Source organism: Urocampus carinirostris, chromosome 13 (assembly GCF_059441175.1).
Source record: "Urocampus carinirostris isolate Australia breed hairy pipefish chromosome 13, RoL_Ucar_1.0, whole genome shotgun sequence".
NCBI classification, from domain to species: domain Eukaryota; kingdom Metazoa; phylum Chordata; class Actinopteri; order Syngnathiformes; family Syngnathidae; genus Urocampus; species Urocampus carinirostris.
Genome location: NC_142361.1, coordinates 24,472,155 through 24,491,601, shown reverse-complemented (window position 1 = coordinate 24,491,601; position 19,447 = coordinate 24,472,155). Strand labels below are relative to the sequence as shown.

General features: G+C 38.4%; 1 protein-coding gene and 1 non-coding gene across 4 annotated transcripts in view; both read right to left on the bottom strand.

The window, feature by feature from the left end:
* Positions 1 to 19,447, bottom strand: part of thbs2a (thrombospondin 2a) — a 33,371-nt gene that overhangs the window by 10,792 nt on the left and 3,132 nt on the right. For all 3 annotated transcript variants that reach the window (XM_088350850.1, XM_088350852.1, XM_088350851.1), the window contains exons 4-17: positions 18,444 to 18,528; positions 15,372 to 15,565; positions 13,544 to 13,684; positions 10,865 to 10,958; positions 10,623 to 10,793; positions 8,529 to 8,705; positions 6,663 to 6,836; positions 6,443 to 6,570; positions 6,200 to 6,352; positions 3,268 to 3,486; positions 3,084 to 3,191; positions 2,851 to 3,010; positions 2,656 to 2,774; positions 1,106 to 1,340 (exon numbers count right to left, since the gene is read on the bottom strand). In XM_088350850.1, coding sequence (XP_088206976.1) covers positions 1,106 to 1,340; positions 2,656 to 2,774; positions 2,851 to 3,010; positions 3,084 to 3,191; positions 3,268 to 3,486; positions 6,200 to 6,352; positions 6,443 to 6,570; positions 6,663 to 6,836; positions 8,529 to 8,705; positions 10,623 to 10,793; positions 10,865 to 10,958; positions 13,544 to 13,684; positions 15,372 to 15,565; positions 18,444 to 18,528 — 2,158 coding nt within the window. The remainder of the gene's footprint in view (positions 1 to 1,105; positions 1,341 to 2,655; positions 2,775 to 2,850; positions 3,011 to 3,083; positions 3,192 to 3,267; positions 3,487 to 6,199; positions 6,353 to 6,442; positions 6,571 to 6,662; positions 6,837 to 8,528; positions 8,706 to 10,622; positions 10,794 to 10,864; positions 10,959 to 13,543; positions 13,685 to 15,371; positions 15,566 to 18,443; positions 18,529 to 19,447) is intronic.
* Positions 16,014 to 16,095, bottom strand: trnal-uag (transfer RNA leucine (anticodon UAG)). The gene has a single exon. It is a non-coding gene; the product is annotated as a tRNA-Leu (tRNA).

Genomic DNA, 19,447 nt, shown 5'->3' with positions numbered 1-19,447 from the left:
TCGGCGTGTGTCCTTTTGGGGCTGCCCACTGAAGTCATGTGGAATGACATCAGCGATGCCAATGCCGAGATTCGCTCTTTCCACTGGCGGGTTTTGGGCACGGCAGCAAATGGATTCTCGAGGCAAACTTGAAGAGCAGATGATGTGGGAGGCATCATCACAGGTTGAATCAATATATATCCCACTTAAATCTATTCATTAACAATTTGATAACTTGAGTGCTTCTTAATCATTACAGTTTTGTAATTTATTATATATCAATTGAAGGCTTGTCTGCCATACACTCAAAGGTAGCCATTTTGCTGATGAATGATTGCTTGATTTTTTTTAACCCTTCACATAGTGTTGAAAATGTAGGCGCTATTTTGGACTTTGAGTTTCCTTCTGCATATAAAAAATATAACTGAAATTGGGTTTTATCATCTGAAGAATATAGTCAGAGTCTGCCCATTCCTCTCTCACAAGATGCTGTTTGAAGCTTTTATATCTTTTTGATCAGATTATTGTAATGCTCTGCTCTCCAGTCTTCTCAAAAAGAATATTGCAGTACAGCAAAATTCAGCAGTAACTGCTCTGACAGAGGCCGGGAGGAGGGTTTACATTTCTCTGGTTTTAAAATCACTGCAATTGCTCCCTGGGCGATTCAGGATCGGGTCTATGGTGCTTTTACTAGATTTAAAATACCTTAACTGTCTTGTACCATCTTTGCTGTCTGATTTGCTTTCAATAAATCAGTCTTGCAGTCCCTGAAGTCGCCTGGCAGAGGTTCGTTAACTGACCTGCACCTTTGGTGAAACAGCATTTAGCCACCTTGGTCCTAGCCTATGGAACAGTTTAAAAGGGAGCTACCTACTTTTAAAATGGCTTTTAATTGATTATTTTTATTTAGTTTGATTTGTTTTACTTTTGACCTTTTATGGATGTGTATGTTATTTTATGATTCACATGTTATGCCTTAGTTCTGCAGTTGTTGTTATATGTTGGTTTGATTAGGAAAAAAAATGTTTTCTTAATCTGCCAAATATTTTGGACGTATAATTTTATCAGTCACCATAATTATTCTTGACCCTTCAGTAGCAATGGACCCAGGACACCAGGAGCTCACCATCAGAGTCGGTCTGGTCCGCATTGGGAGTCAGTCTGCAATTGTCCTTGTCGTCAGGTATTCCGTCATTGTCGTCATCGAAGTCGCACGCATCTCCTTTGCCGTCTTTGTCGTGGTCGGCCTGGTTAGCGTTGGCCACGTACGGGCAGTTGTCCTGGTTGTTTTGATGGCCGTCCTCGTCAATATCCTGGTTGTTGTCACACTGGTCTCCCACCAAGTCGTTGTCTAAGTCCATCTGTGGTGGCAACACAAAGATTAGGACTCCTCGATACGGCGTCTCCGCCTTACAATGTGGAATTTGATGTTTTTTGGCCCCTCTTTAAAGCATTGTCCCTACTATACAACATCAACAACAAATTAGATTGCATCCCCAAAATCATACACAATTCTGACTTTGCCCGTGTTATTTCTAGTTATGTCTCTAAAATTCCTGTCTGCTGTTTGCTGACATAATATAATATGTTGGTCTGCTATTAGTTTGCATCACAGCATCATGAAAATTCCGATATGCTGTTGGCTAAACTACCTCCCAAAATACCTTTCTTTTCATTGAGTTCAGGGACAAATTACGAAGGGTAAATGTATTTTTTCCATTATGTATACATAACGTTATTTAATAATATGCACATATCTTACTGTATACCAGGGGTCAAGAACCTTTTTGATCCTAAAAGCCATAAAATATTTTTTTTCTGAGAGAGAGCCATAACATTTTAAGACAAATTTCAGCAAAACCGCAAAACCTGCTCTCCAAACAAAATCAAATGTTTCCAGCACATTTTATGTCACTGTGTGACGTTAGATGATTTGTTAAATAGGAATAATACCAGAGCGTGTGTCCCATATCAACATACCACTTGCCTCCCTCCCAAAGTCCTTTTGCAAAAAGTCACAAAATACTGCAAACAAGGACACTGACTTATTTACCTTCGGTGCAGATGGCGCAGGGGAGAGAGAAGTGCTCCACCTACCCCTACCACTCACCCAATCAAAATGCTCTTTGTGCTTGGCTGGCGTTTCTGGCTATTTACAGTTTTTCTGTGGGTTTTCATCTTAAGGTCTTTCAACACTAAACTTAAATTGTTTTATTAGCTTCCATATAAAGGATTCCTCATCGACGTACAGCCAAAACGGGGTCTGTCGGTATGACACCTTGAATGTAAACTGTAGTGGGGAGTATGCTGTTTATATACTTGTCTGTACCTTTCTTCTATTAGCACTACGTGAGCTATGTGCACGCTAGACTTGCCTTGCTAAATGTACCTAGATTTCTATTGATGAGATTTTTATGAGTTTAATTTTATGATGTACTCAAGAAAAGAGCCATATATGTCTCGCAAGCCATAGGTTCCTGACCCTTGCTATATAATATTTTCTTATTTTATTGTTTTTATGTGAGGTACCAGAGGTTCGGAAGGCATTAACTAAGTACCATAGGTTTCTATCCCCCACTATACAGCAATTTCACTTTGCGATCCCCACCTCTGAATGGATTCACGTTGTATCCCAGGGGTCTACTATATATACAATAAGTTAACATTAAATTTTACCTGGAGAGGGTTGTGCAGCAGGGGACAATTATCACACTGGTCACCAACTCCGTCCATGTCTGTGTCTTTCTGATCCGTATTGTACACAAGAGGGCAGTTGTCATTCTCATTCAGGATTTCTACAAGGTAAAAAAAAAATATGGATTATGTTTTGAGAAGGCAAAAGAATTTTACGTCTGTTGGGATTTATTTTACCGTCTCCATCAATGTCAATAGCACAGGCATCTCCCTCCCCATTGTGGTCAGTGTCAATCTGGTTAGGATTGTGCTCATAAGGGCAGTTATCACAGCGGTCTCCAACTTCGTCTTTATCAAAGTCTGCTTGGCGAGGGTTGAAAAGGAGGGCGCAGTTGTCCTAGGGTTGGAAAAGTGTTAGAGGAAATGTGGAGATGTCCAAATACTTAAAAAAAAAAAAAAACATCCCACACCCTCTCATCCAGGATCCCATCATTATCGTCATCCTTATCACAAGCGTCTCCTTGGCCGTCTCTGTCAAAGTCTTCTTGTCCAGAGTTGGGCAGGCTAGGACAATTGTCCTGAAAAAGTAGAAGGGAGGGCCTCAAATTAATGAATGTTTTTTAATGGAAACAAAAGTGATGTTGCTAGAATGACCTTTTTGCAATGGTATGTGGCGTTGGCTCCGCACACGAGGTTCTGATTGGGCCAACCGTCCAGATCGGAGTCCTCCCCGCAGATGTAGCCATCTCCGGCGTAACCAGTGCGACACTCGCACTTGTACATGGGATCGCTGAAATGGCTGAGGTAAATGCAATCGGCCGATCGGTGGCAGTTGTGCGTCTTTTCTTTGCAAGGATTTTCTGGCTCACACACCTGTGTGACAAAAAGAAAACTCAAGTTCATGCTCCAAGATCATTGTCTGAACCCGTTTTCTCGACCTTTTTGAGCCAAAGCAATAAATGTTCTCTTTGATTTGTCTTGTTAGAGCTTAAATTTTCATGTTGCCTAAATAAACATGAAGTTTTTCTTAGCACGTGTGGTCACTGTGTCTCTTACAACCTCCTAACTCTTTTTTTCAACCCTAAAATAAGAAAGTATTTAAAATGAGCAGAATTCTTCACAAAACTTTGACTTTATTTGATTTATTTAAATGTTTTTCAAGTGTTACTATATTTGTATCTTGTCTTTTTAAGAAAAAAAATCTTAAAATGAGCATAAAGCCTCTACCAAATGAAGAAAATGTATTTTTTTGTAAAATACGAAAATATTAAAAAGAGCAAAAATATGTGCAAGATTTTATTTATTTTATTTAAATTTTTTACCTGTTTTTAAAGTGTATATATATATATATATATATATATATATATATACATATATATATACACATACAGTAATCGGTTAATGGGGACCAAAACCACCCGCGAAAAGTGAAAATCCGCAAAGAAGCGACGCCCCTTCAAAAATGGTTTAAAAAAAACATTTTTTTTTTTTTTAAATTTTATTTTATTATTTTTTTTTTTAGACCCACGAAGCTCTGAACCCGCGAACGTGGAACCGCGAAGTAGCGAGGTCCCACTGTATATGTATTTTTTTTTAAGAAAAATAACAAAATTCTACGTAATACAAGCAAAAAATATCTGCCAGTGGAGCAATTTATTTTACTACTATCTAACATTAAAAAAATATATGTTTTTAATAAAGTAAGAAAATATTGAAATGAGAAAAATTATGCAAAAGATTTTTAATTTACTTGATTTGATTTACCTGTTTTTCATTACTCTATTGTTATTCTATTTTTTTTTAAGAAAAAAAAACCGCAAATAATATTTGATATAGGCAAAACATATCTGCCAGCGGAACAAATTTTCTTTACAAGTTCCGAACTTTATTTTGTTAATCATTTTTTATTTGTAAATTAGAAAATAATAATTAGAGGCAGCAAAACTATGTGCCAGATTTTAACTGTATTTGAATTATTTCATTTTTTTTCGAACTAAATTCTTAACTCACCTTCATCACACAAAATCAGCTACTAAATATACTGTACTAACTCATGAGCAGAAAGATAAATGTTATATAGAAAAAACACCAAATAGTAATATTCTGCCACTTCTTATGTGGATGGATGTTACAATAACTCGGCTGATAACTGAAAGAAAAATAAAATACTTAACGATGGCACTCTTGCAAGTATAAAGTTGGGCAATTTGCTGCCACACACAAGACTAAGTCCCACCATTGTACCAATGGTTGAAAATCACTGGTTTCGAGAACAACTGCTCAAAACTTGGGACATTTTCGACAAAGCACTTCAGGGCGTAACTGATCTGATAGAATCTCGTGTAATGCGTCACTCATCCTGCTGCGGCTCACCGCTGCCATTCATTACCGGCTTCTCCGTGAGCTTAAAGAGTGGCATGAGGGAAAACCTTTGATCAAAAGCTCTGAAGTGGAATCATTCACTGCCAGCAGCTAGACTGTTCCAGTATGCCCAAATCAAATAACTACGCAACTATACATTATAGCAAAAGCCAACAGAGGGGCAGAAAGTTGGGTCGCCAAAGGGTAGCGTATTATGTGCAGGCTTAAGCTGAGGATATATTCAAATGTGGCTATTCAAAGATCTGCAGACATCTTGCGCTCGAGGAAAACAAAAATAAAAATATTTGGGACTGATACCAAATAAATGGCAAAGAAATCTTCTGTTTGACCTATGCGGTCGATAAAATAGTTACTAGGATGTCAAAATGATGGCATTTGGGCCATTTGCAGCCCACCATCTGTTTTTCAGAGGCTCACAGCATATCAGCGCTGATGAGAAACTTATTTTTGTTCATTCATTATCTAAATCATACATTAATGTTTTATCAAAGAGATATTTAAGGAGTATTCAATTTCTTAATCTGCCAAAATTACATGTATTGTTGCTTTAATACAAAAATTATATACCCCCAAAATAAATTTTGGTATATATTTATGTTTTTTAATCATCCTAAAAAAAGCAAACTAAATTTTAAAAAAAAGTCTTTCTGGACAGCAACGATATGAAAAGATCGAATTTAGTTTTCACAACTACTGTCATTAAAATATTGGATTGAGATAAAAACTGACCTCTTAAACTCTCTGTTCTGTGTCAAAGTACAATCCGTGAAGATAAAAAAACCATCTGCTACCAATACATTTTTTGTTTTAATTTCATTTAGTTCTGAATTTGAGAATGCGACAGTTCCGAGGCCAAACTTAACAATTTGTACTACATTTTAAACATTTCACAATTATTATAACTTAAGCACTGCGTTGTAAATATTTTTACTGACAATCCTTTTTCTTATTTTTCTCTTTAATGCCATATATAATCTTGTAGCATACAATGTTTCATAATAAAAGACAATTTAATAAAGAAACATATTTTTTTACCCAGTTTTAATTTAAAATAACAAAACAACATAAAAAATCATAACTGCCCTTGCAGATCTCTCTTGTTCAACATGCACCTTTCCTTGAGGAATTTTCCACACATAAGTTGTTTGGGTTGCATTTTGATGTATAAATTATTTTATAAAATGAACTTCTGGCAAGATCTTACCTGTTTCTTTTGCTTAGCTTCCTCCACCCCCATTCCGAAAGGTTGGGTGCCCTTGTATCGTTTAGGGCATGGCAAGCAATGGAACCCTGGATCGGTGTTGACGCAACGCTGCTGTCCGCCCACATTGAAGCAGATATCCGACACCATGTCACACTGGAGGATGGACAATAAAGAAATTTGAAGGCTGCGTCAGTCTTAAACATTTCTCTTAATTTCACCTCGTGATGTCAATGCAATTTTTACCTCATTGACATCTTCACAGTGGGTACCATTTCCACGGAAACCAGCTGGACATGGACCACATTCCCAAGAGCCATCTGGAGAACTGCTGCAGTCCACATCCGCAAAGCATGGGCTAGAAAGACAGCCATCTGCAAGTGATTTAAAACCATATTCCAATAAATGTCATTTGCAGGATCACAATATAAAAACAGAATCTTAAGTCTTTTAATTCCCATCTCACCAACAGGACAATCTTGTTTGTTGCAGCTGTCTCTGTCGTTGACCTCTCCGATACACTTCCTGCCGCCGTATTGAGGGAAGGGGCTGTTGCATTCGCGTTTTCGAGTTTTGATTCCTCCGCCGCATGATGCTGAGCAGGTTGCCCACGGAGACCAAGGCCCCCAACCTCCATCAACTGATAGAACAAAAACATAGTAGGCAATGTTTCAAAATTAATAACAAAATCACTGTATGTAAATACCTGTGGTAAGACATTTAGATTGTAACCTTTTGCGCATTAAACAGTCCCAATTAATGTCCATTCACTCTTTTTGAGCTTATTCTTGCGATGGCTTTTTAAATAGGCACCACATGAATGAATAACAATTTATTTCGATCAATCAGTGACAAAAAAGGCCCAAATGATCAAATAGTTTAAAGCTTATTTGGGCTTAGCCTTTTACAATAAAACTAGTAATATAACATGCACATTATTTAAGTGTAACAACATTTTTGTTTGAATTACCAGAGCATTCGTTGACATAAAATCCCCTTTTATTAATACCATTAATCAAATGTGTTACCATCAGGCAGGCGTCTTTTTCAAAGTACGTGGGTTTTAAAGTTTAGCCAAACAAGGGTCCAATGAAGTTATTCTTTCAACGTGATTCCTTTAAAAGTCAACACAGTTTGTGTAAATAGGACCATATTTTAGTTTTAAGCGACTTCACGCAATGCCTCGTCCAGATCAAAAATGGACAAACAATGTAACATAGCCAGATGTCAATATGAGCTACAAAGGAGTTGTTAACATGAAAACATTGAGTGTCATATTATATACTATATATTATGTATATATGTTGTAACATTTTAGTTTATCTGCACTTTTCCCCTGTTAGATTTCCCTTGGAATCCATTAAACATCCAGTTTTTCATATAACAGGTTCACGCAATTGTTATTTGAGTATTACAATTTTTAAACTCATTAATTGACCCCAAATGCTAATTTTGAGATACCATTGAAAAAACAAAGAAATACAGTAAATTTGCACGGCCCCAAACATATGTTACCCCATAAGCAAAACATTTTGCTTATTTTTAGTGTAACTTTTCTCATTCGAAGACATTTATACTCGCAAAAAAGAACTATTATACCAGAAATGAGCAAAATCATTTTAGCTTGCACATAGTAAATTATTATGCTCATTTTAGGAATTATATTCTGCATAGATCAGGAAAAAAATCAATTAAATAACCTCCTTGATAAATACTTTTGGCTTTTTCATGGACAATTTAAAAATATATATCTGATAAACTTAGAATAAATATACTTGAGGCGAATATTTTAACTTGTCCCCCTACTAAAAACATGTGTCAGAGTGATTTAGAAACATGGAAATATGTCAATCTAAGAGGTTGCACTAATAGTTGCATTTTGGGTTAAGAATTTATTTTTGTGAGTCAATATCAAGGGTGTAGTTTTGGCATGGTCGAAGGGGATGCTTCCCCACCAATATCGAGCAATCATTGTTTTTTCCCAACAATATGATCACTTTAAAAAATGTGCTATTTCCCCAACAAATGCCAAGACCAAACATACGCCTTTGGTCAATGTATTTTTTGATTAGATTGGTACTCTACTGTTTTACTTTAATTTTACACCACTAGGTCACAGTTTTTTTGCACCACTCAGGCTTTAAAAACAAGCTAAATCCTAAAAAAGGTCCAGTTTCAAGGGAGTAACCAGTGAGTCACAAGCCAAGGATTTAACACGACAAGAAACATACCAAAATTTAGGTCAACATTTCCTTTCTGAGGCGAGTCCAAAGCATATGTGGCCTCAAGCGAGCCACAAGGCATGAGGAAATGACGCCGCTGCAAAACTCACTTGGGCAAGGTTCTGCTGTGCAGCTTTGAGTCTCTCGGCCGTTTCCTTCACAGTCTTTCCCGCCCAACTGAGGCATGGGGGCATTGCAATGTCGTATCCTGGTGATCTGGCCATCGCCGCAGGTCACTGAGCAAGACGACCATGGTGACCACAGGCTCCATCCTCCATCCTGGCGGACTGAAACCAGAAGGCCATAAGAAAACTAATTAGCGTCAAAGAGACGACCCTCAATCTCTCAAATTATAATTGCACGAAAGGCAAAAATGAGTCACTCGTTTTTTTAATTTGGGAATAACTTCCACTAGGCACACCCTGTGAGCTGACCATGTCCAATCTCATTGAGGATCAAAAATACTCGTCCCAAATTATCCCACTTTCTAAATAAACTTGTGGATGAAAATAACCCAATAAGTGAAAAATGGACTGAAACACAACTCGGGTTTTTGTGTATGAAATAACCCAATCTATGGGGTTTTCCGAAGAAAATGTTAATTTTCCAACACCACAATTCAACAATGTTAGGTTAATTGAAATGAAATGAAATGAAATGATCTGCATTTATATAGCGCTTTTCAAGTCAATGACTTCCCAAAGCGCTTTACATTGTGCTTCACATTTCCCAATAGCGGCCGTGATCTGTGCAGCCATGTAAGGCGCTAACCTGCTTATTGGGGGTAATTGGGGGTTCAATGTCTTACCCAAGGACACTTCGACATGTAACACGGACAAGCCGGGATTCGAACTGGGATCCCTTAATCCTAAAACGATCGCTCTACCTCCTGAGCTACTGCCGCCCCAAACAAAAAACAAACAAATAGAAGAAAGACCAATTTTGAGTTTTTAAACTGAATGACCTGGTTTTTTGACTGTTTTTACACAACAAACCAATTTTGGGGTGTTGTTTCAACAAAATTACCTGCATTTTGATTGTACTTTTTGAACATTACAATTCAATTATATAAGTTTGATTCAAACAAATCAAGCAAATTTGTATTGGGTTATTTAAAACCAAAAATCTGTTTTCCTTTAAATGTAAATGGTCTGCATTTCTATAGTGCTTTCCAAGTCACTGAAGACCTCTCCAAGCACTTAACAATGTGCTTCACACTTACCCATTTACACACACTCACACACTGATAGCAGCATCAGCCATTCAAGGCAACTACTTGCTTATCAGGTACATAAGGGATTCAGGGCCTTGCCCAAGGACACATCGACATATAACACGAAGGAGCCGGAAATCGAACCAGCGACCGCTTGATCCCAAGATGAGCATTTTACCTCCTGAGCTACTGCCGCTCCAAAAGTCCTGCGTTGGCCAGGTATCTAAACCTGGTCAACTGCCTGGAAGGCAGCTATGCTCACCACTATACCACCAACGCCATAAATTATTTAGCCAAAAACAAACAATTTTGGGGGCATCCAAAAAATACCTTTTTTTGGCCCAGTTTATACACTATGACTTAGATTTTATGGAATTATATGAACAAAGGCCTGATTTTTGTGGAATTATTTCTCAAAACAAAACAATTTGGGGGAAGAGTTTACACAGAGCAGCACGGCGGCGCAGTGGTTAGCGCATGTGCGGCACAGTTCATGTCTTGGGAACCTCCTGCGTGGGTTCAAATCCAGCTCCAGACTTCCTGTGCGGAGTTTGTATGTTCTCCCCGTGCTTGCGTGGGTTTCCTCTCACATTCCAAAAACATGCATTTCAGGTGAATTGGCCAGTCCAAATTGTCCCTAGGTGTGAATGAGCGAGTGAGTTGTCTGTCCCTGTGTGCCCTGCGATTGGCTGGCAACCAGTTCAGGGTGTCCCCTGCCCACTGCCCGATGATTGCTGGGATGGGCTCCTGCGAGCCTACTGAGGATGAGTTTACACAGAACAGCTTAATTTTTTGGGGTCAATATTTGTACAGTATAACCCAATTTTATGAGGTAATTTTTATGCCCCAAAACAAATAACACTTCGGGCATTTAAACAGAATGACTATTTTTTCTGTCCCTGTTTTGAACAACCAATTTTTAAACACAACTACCTACATGTTAAGAGTCACCCAAAAATTAGATTAAATTTTAATCAAGTTGTGTCCTCACCTCGACTGTCACATTTTCTTGGGCTGCACTTGCGAGTTTGTATGGACGGCCCTGTGCATGTATTGCTGGTGGCGTCACATGACCTTCCCCGCTGTTGAGTTCCCGTGCCACAAGTGACCGTGCACTCCGTCCATTCCGACCACGGAGACCAACCGTGCTCGCTGCCTTTGGCTAGACAAGTCAATAAAACAAATACAATTAACAAAATAAGTTTTGATCATTGTAACACAATGAATACTTACGCAAACACACAGGACAACACTCCCCATCTATGAATGTGGGGCTGGCGCAGGCCACAGCAGGGCAGGTAATTTGGTGACAGACTACCTTTGCCTCCTGTCATCAAGAAAAAAGACATTAAATGCACAAACAATCATGTAGAAAAAAAGCTGTCAGGCCAACTGTTATAGCAGAGACCCCTGAGAATTTAAACTAAGTACCAAAGATAATACCATGATTTGAGAATTCAGCAAGGATAATGCCCAGACTTTGCCAACTCACAGACGTTAAGATTGTGCAATTGATCTTACACTAAATGCTTTTCTCCCTAAATCTCATTTTAAAACCGAGCAAAAGGCCTATGGAAGTACATTTCTAAATCCTTGGCAGTTAGGTTAATGCAGGCGTATACTTATCCGGTGGGGGCGGGATAAAAAACAAGAATCCACTCCTCTTTTTACATTTAGCTTTTGCTCCGTTACAAGCTGCTTCAGTATTCACTAAGCGGATCTTTGCAGTGCCTATCACTTAATTACTCTCTAAAACGTTTTAGCCCCGCCCACCACCTCTTTGAACTCTTACTCTCTGGTAGGCGCTACAAGTTCCATAAAACAAGGACAAACATTCACAAACACATTTTCTTCCCCAGGCCCATCACCACCCTAATCAAGCACGCAAAACGTGCTGTTACAACTGGACCGAGCCATCTTTCGCTTTGTCTGGGGCTCAAAGTGGGAAAGGATAAAAAGAGATACAATGAAAAAGAAAAAGGAAAAAGGGGGGAAAGGAGTGCCTGACCTCCAGCTTTTCCTGGGAAGCAAATATGTCTCTCTCCACTTCCAAAACGCTGTGGGCCCACCCAACAACCCGAAAAGTCAAGCAATGACCCGGTTTTGGATGGGCTCATATTTGCGGAAGCTAAAGCTTGTACCAAACAATCGTTTGATTCCAGTTTCATTTAACTTGCCACCAACAGATCTCTTTATTCGGGATTTTTTGAAGAAGTTTGATTTGGAAACACAAGAATGTCACACTTTACAAAACCACAGGGCCCTTATTGCTATTGTGGAAGGGCGAGCAACAGTAAGCCCTGTGCGGGGGCTTGCGTTTGGCGAACCTACAACGGTTTGGAGCAACGTGAATCATCCTGCCCTCCCAAACAGACTACTTGTCATGGATGGTGGCTCATGAAGTTCTCCCAGTCAGAGCCGTAATGCACCACCGAGGAATGTCAGCGACTTTGACGTGCCCTCGACCTGGCTGTGGCGCCCAGGAGTCGGTGAGGCACCTTTTTTGTGAGTGCAGCGCTGCCGAGGTCTTGTGGACAATGGCCAACCAACTAGGAAAGTTCCCGGACTTGCCAGCAGGGGAGGTCCCTGATGCACAGTACGTGCTTTACGGGGTGAGTCGGTCGAGGAGGTCTCGGAACGACTTTGCCAGGGACTGGCTCACTCTCGCCGCCATCAAGGACGCCATCTGGACCTCCAGAAACCTGCTGGTATGGAGGTGCAGGCAGATCCCCCCCGTGGCTGTGCTCCAAATGGCTGCAGATACCATACAATCTGCAAGCGGCGGGCCTAGGACGCAGCCATAAAGAAGACTCGTCTGCACCCACCCGGAGGGGGGAGCCGGAGCTACACTGTGGGAGTCCCGGCAGCAACGGCCTGGGTTGTGGAACCCAGAAGGGAGAGGACCCACACAGAAGGGAGAGGACCCACACAGAGGACTGGAAGAATGCTGCTTGGGAGGGTGGGATGGCAGAGCTATGCCCTTGCACAATAGTATTGCCTTTTACACGCTGGTTAACTACTGTTAAAAGAAAATAACTCTGAAATTGTTTAATTGATGTTGAAAATGTCTGGAAAAAATGTTAAAACGTCATATCGTCACGTCATATTGTCAGATATAAAAAAATTGTGAATATGCTTGATGGCTGTTGAGATTGTCGTGTTTGTTTTGCTGCTGTTGGTGTCGGTGGATTTGTTCAGACCGAGGACAATCGACTTTGGCCTGGACGGATCTATTGACACTAACAAAGATGTTATATAATGAAATTGTGAATATGCTTGATTGCTAATAAGATTTTCGAGAAGGGTTGTTCAAACCTCACTTTGTGTTTGCTGTTAAAAACGTCATATTGGAATATAATATTGTGAATGTGCTTAATTGCTGTTGAGATTGTCATGATTGTTTTCTGTTATTAGTGTCAATAAATTTGTTCAAACCCCCCAAAAAAATCAAGCACGCAAAACTATGAAAATACATATCTTGCACCTTATTTGGAAATTTTGTTGTTGCTAAATGTTATTGCTCTGCTTTTCATTGCAATATTGCTAAAATGCACTATTTTTTCATTGCACTATTATTATAATTCAGGCCAATCTCTTAGCACTGTGTTGTAAATAGTTTGCCTATTTTTCTTGACAGTCTTTTATCTATTTTATCTCCTTAAAGTCTTTATTATGTTAGCCTAAAAGAGGCTTGTCTAATCTTGTTGCATACGATGTTTCACTACGTTGTTATCAAACACAATAGAGACATTCAATTCAAGATCTTATTCATCTAAAAGAATTCTACTTTTACACTCTCATGGCCACCCATCCAACATAAAGATCTACAACGTCCATGTGATGTGTGATTTTTTTTTTTTTTATCTGGTGCTTGGTTAGAAGACATGTAACACTGTCAGACTTGCTGTGTACCTGGCAGGTGCATTTGGTGCAACTGTCCACCACCCAGTCCTCCTTGTCATCAAAAAGGCGACCGTCCTGCCAGCACATGTTCTTCTCTTTGGTATTCTTCATCTTCCCCAATGCCTCCTTCATGACGGTGTTCTCTTCCGTCTAACATGGACACAAAAGTCGAAACTCAGTGATGCTGCAGCCAACAGATTGATACGAAAATGTGATTTGGCAACGTGGCTTGCATTACTATAAACAACAAACGGTGAAATATTTCCGCAACTTTCATCCTGACCTCCAACACATTTGGCGAGCAGCATTTTTGCAGTTGGACTCCTGCACGCTTGGCAAGTGTCAGTTGATAAACCGCTGCCAAAACTTTGTGTCTGTGCATTGGAGGAGGGAGTCGGTAGTAGTGAGCGGCGTTAAGAATCGTAGACACCACTCGGTCAGGAAGAGCCTCAGGGACCCTTCTCATCTCAGCTTTGTTTTTTTTCCCGAGCTTCATGCCCAGACTCTCTTATTGCTTGTATAGGATACACATGAGCTGTTTAAACACAGCGAGACATTGGACTGGACCCCAAAGCGACTCCCAGAGCACTTTCTATATCCACATGTAACTTATCATAAAATCACAGGACTCATATTGGGCAACCTCATGTAGCTATTATCAGCCTTGAAGTCACCTGCTGTTTTATTTTCAATCCTTCCCTTATCTGGTGTGTCCCAGAAAATGGTCAGAATTCAGCTTGTTGGTGGTAATTCTATGTGTTGTTTATTAGTGATGATCAGAGTACCTGTAACATTATTTGATATAAGTAGGTGTCAACTGATCACCTTTTTATTTTTATTTAGACTTATTAAACTAGAAAACAAATGTAAAAATGTTTTTGAAAAAAATGTACGCTGTATTATAGTTTTGCTAATTTAAGTATTGTTTTTATTTATTTCATTTGAAATAAATTATAAAAAACAGGAACCAAAATGACAGAGTGTCACGACTTTGCTCCAAATAATAACTCCTATTTAAGACACTTGAAAGTTTAAAAACTTTGTTAGAGCTTGACAAATGCTTTTTTTAAAAATAATCAATGATAAAACAAATTAGTTTGTCAATTTGTTGATTTATTACATAAACTAAACATTATTTTCTTTCAATAAGTGTACTCCAAAACAAAATATTAGTTAAAGAACTACAATAGAAAACACAAAATTATTATAAATAAGATGATCAGTTTGGCATGTATCGTTTTCAGAAAATAGGAACAAATATTAATGCTACAGTCCCTGCTACCTCAAATATAATGTATTTTAAAGAGGTCCAAAAACAATTAATCATTAAAAAAAAAACAACACAGGTGGGTTTTGATTCAACTCTAAATATGTTTAAATATTTCATTTTGAGAAGCTTAATTTATGGGGATTTAGAGAATTTCTAATCCAAAGGGTATCTAAATTATTATTCAATAAAAAAAATAGTTGTCAATCAACTTTCTATCTATCTACCTTGGTCATATCCCTCAAGAGGGGTGACCGACAGCAAGACAAACACATACAATAACAAGGAAAATAAAAGGGAAAAAAAATAGCAAAAAAAAAAACCACACACAAAAACCATGGCCAACCCAATAACCCAAACACCCAGATGTCAATCAACTTAATAATCGATAACTTAATTAATCGTGTAATTGTTCCACCTCAATCCACAGGTGGTGTGTATTAGGAATTTCTAAATTGAAAAAAATAGGTCCTCACTCGAAAAAAGGTTGAGAAACAATGCTCTATTTTTCAAGGAACCCAAAAAAGTAGTCCAATCTGGCATCACAGGTTTCCATCTTTCGCTACTTACCACTTTTTGCAAGCCATCAATGAGGTTACTGACGACCAATCGGAGGCCTTTGAGCTCCTGAAACATGGTGCTCAGCTCCTCACAGGATCGGTCGCACATCTCAGAGTCCTGTCGCTTCTGGCCAATGATGTTGGTGGTGATGGAAGGGCTCACATCCACGATTTCCGGGGTCTCGTTTACGATGTTGGCATCATCTGGAAAAGAGGATTGGACGGAAAATAATCAAGCAGCAAAACAGAGATTTTCCAATTTTTAGAGGCCAAGGCCGATAATGTGAGGGTTATGGTGTTTATTGTTCCCCTAAAACAGATGCTCAGTCTGCACTGAAACAGAATCTTTCCACAGGAGGAATGGGTAGCATTAAAAAAACATGAGTGTTTTCAGTTGAGATGAGAAAAACATGTTGTCATAAAATCTCCATGACTTTCCGGACAATGTGAAGTGACCACATGGGTGAATTAAAATTGTGGTTGGCTGTTTTGATCTCCCAAAGAGATCGCGAAGCAAAACAAATATGACTAATGGAGATGAACACATGATAGAATTGCTCCCATTCTCTTCTACTGGCTTTCAAGCAAAAGTCAATTAACAGAGAAGCAGTAAAAACTATTGTAAATTGCCATTGTACAGCAGATAATATAATGGCAGTGGTGGGATTTGAACCCACGCCCCCTGAGAGACTGGAGCCTAAATCCAGCGCCTTAGACCGCTCGGCCACACTACCTGTTAGGCAGGTATTCATGATGCCAGCCTCCCGTATGTGCAAAACGTGTCTGTCCGTTGTCTTTGTTCTGGATTGAACAGGGCCCAGGTAAAAGGGATTGGCTGCTGGTCTTTCTCTGCTCTGCTCTGTTTCTCAATCCATAAGTCCCTCGATTCACACTCATCATAATGTTAATTCATATGGAGCTTGATAAAATATATCAAAAAGGTTTACATTTTTGGGGCTCAACTTTGCCATTCCGAGAGATTATTTTAAGGTCAGTAATTTCTCATAAACTGACCTAGTTTAAGTGTAATAGCATTACAGGCATATGGCCAACAAGCCACTTTGATCCATGGGAAAAAATGAAAAACTGTTCCTAGTAGCTAGCTATGTTCTCAGTAGCTCAAAGTTGAAAGAACACAGATGCCATACATGCATATGACATCTTTACTACACAATGAACCGCATGACTTTTTAAGCTTTTGCTTCCACCCGGTTTAAGATTGTTTTTCTTCCTGAAGCCACAAAACGGCAGTTATGACACGATGACTTCAGCGTGACAGAGAGGTTCTGGATCAAGCATTAGAAAAAGGCCACAGATTGATAGCAGGGTAGTGGTACTCTAAATCAAAAAGTCATTCAAAATGGCCAGATGATAAACTAACTTGATCGAAAAGTTTTGTTTTCTGTCCTGCCTAGTCTGTTGGATTCATTCAAACCTCAAGAGGGCTTCATGCGTTGTGTGCCTGTAAAGCATGAAGGCCTTCATGCAGCATTCCGTTTCAGAGACTATTTTTCCCTCTCCGAGAACAGAAAATTATTAAATCACCAACCTTGTTTTCTTCAATCAGTGTAGGACAAATGAAAAAAAAATCAAACCTACCCTCAACAAACAGTTAGGTTAATAATTATCCAATTTGGCTCGAACATGGACTGATCAATCAATTGGGTTAATTGGACCCAAATAACTTGGTTATTGTTAAAAAACCTACCACAAAAGTTTGTTTATTTTTATTTTAATGATTAAAATCCAAATTGAATTTGTTTTGAATTTAATATTTAAAATGAATAAAAATAGATTAAGAAAACTCTAAAAGTTTAGTCATGTTGTACATAACAGAGCCAAACCCCCCAAAATAAGCCTTGTGGTCACTCAAAAAAACATTAGGGTTACAACTTACCCAGTTCGGATCAAATACAAATCGGCCCCTTTTAAGGCTAGCCAAGAAAACCACCGCAAAATTATGTCAATAAGTGTGCCGTGTTGTCAAAAAAAACCTAAAAACTGAGTAATTTTATTCAGAAAACTACAAATTATTGATTCGTTTTCTGGTAAACAACCCAGACGATTGGATTAAATAATTTTAAATAAGGGATTTGTCCATCCTAGACCTAGACATTGGGTTATTTCGTCCCAAATATTTAAGGAATGAGAATAATGATTTACTTAATCTACAGTCTTCATTTAATATGAAGCTTCTCTTTAAATGGATTTTAAATCTCACATAATCTCTGAACGACTTTAGCGAAACCCCGTGAGAACTTGTAGCTTCTATTTGAGAACAGCACAAGAAAATTAAAAATGAGAAGCCTCAAGTTGTTACTTAGTTTATAATATTTGCGTTGTTCTTTTTTGTGTATTTGTGTGTGAGTAATTGTATGCATTTAAAGTATCCGTTCCTGATATCTAATTAAGACTAGTTTTTTTTCACGTAGCTTGAAATTTGTATTTTTCCTTTTATTTTATTTTAACCATTGTGTGCATGTTGGGGTATTTGACATTCCCGGTTGTAAGGTACGGAAAAAAAGAGGGGGATTTCATTTTCTCATTGTACATTGAGCAAATAGATCAATCTTGATTTTAATTTGTGGGAACTGTCATGTAAAGCAGATGTCAAATGGAATCACTTTGGCCCACTGTGACTTTATTTCCTCATGAAAAAAGACAAAAAACATCGTTATTGCTTTACAAGCTCCCTTTTCCTTTCATATTTTCTCTCCCAGGGTTTAACATGGGATCCGCGGTGGAAATAATAACGCTTGGGTGTATTTTTGCAGTCCACGATAACATCTGCCAAGGAATATTGCTACACTTCTAATCTATAATTTCATCGAACCACTTTAAAGAGAACGTTAAAATTGTTGAGTACGTTTTGGTCTGATTTGACTGACTGCATACTTGCATGTGAACAACCAGTGCACATCTGTGAAAATAATTATCTTGACACAACTTCTCAAGGTCACACATAAAAACCTCGCTTGCTTAATACATTTAGGAAGTCTTTAGCGGGTGACAGCTGCCTTAACTCCTGTTGTACAGTGAAAACAATGTAGTTTAAATGCATGAGTAAATAAATAAGCTTTACCTTGTTTGGAAACTTCACAGTCTCGACTCAACAGGATGTCCTCAATTGTGGTGTCAAAGATGAAACGGACGTTCTGCAGTAGACCCTGTTTGGTGACAAACAAAAAGTAATTATTAAACCTTCATTTTTCTTTCTGTTTATTTATCTTTTAGTACTTTTAGCTAGCTAGCGCTAGCTAAAGTTATCTTAAGGGCTAGCGCTAGCTAATGCTAGCTCGCTTTTTAGCTAGCTGTTTCGCTCACTCTCTTTTGTTTGATAACAATAAAACGAATAAATATACCATTATTGATTCGTCTTTTATTTATCTTTATACATTTAGCTCGCACTAGGTAAACGCTAGTCAGTGAGCTCACACTAGCTAGCTCACTAGCTAGCTGTTTATCTCTAAATTCAAAACTTTATCCGTATTGACAAAAGGTGTGTGGGATCTTTTTTTCAAATTTATATTTATTTATATTTTTACTACTTTGTACAATTTTATAAATATATAAACATTGCTGAAAAGTGTATAGTTTCTAAGGCTACTAGACCATGTTATTTACATTTATATATATATTTTAGACATATGAAAGGTATTCCAACCAAACCATTGACCAAAGGCGCCTTCAGTGTGTAAAATTAGGACCTTACGATTGATAAACAAAGTTAAGGAAAAATTTTCACCAATTCATTCTTCAACATGCACCAATTCATTCTTCAACATTACAAAAGCGGTGCCCCTGTACAATTGTATTGCCCTTTACACATTGGTTAACTGCTGTCAAAAGTGTCGATAAAAATTGTTCAAACCTCTTCTTGTTAGAATATGGTATAATGAAATTGTGAATGTGTTTAATTGCTGTCAAAAGTGTCGACGGAAATTGTTCAAACCTCATATTATTAGAAAATGATATAATGAAATGGGCAGCACGGCGGCGCAGTGGTTAGCGCGTGTGCGGCACAGTTCAAATCCAGCTACCGGAGTTTGTATGTTCTCCCCGTGCTTGCGTGGGTTTCCTTTGGGC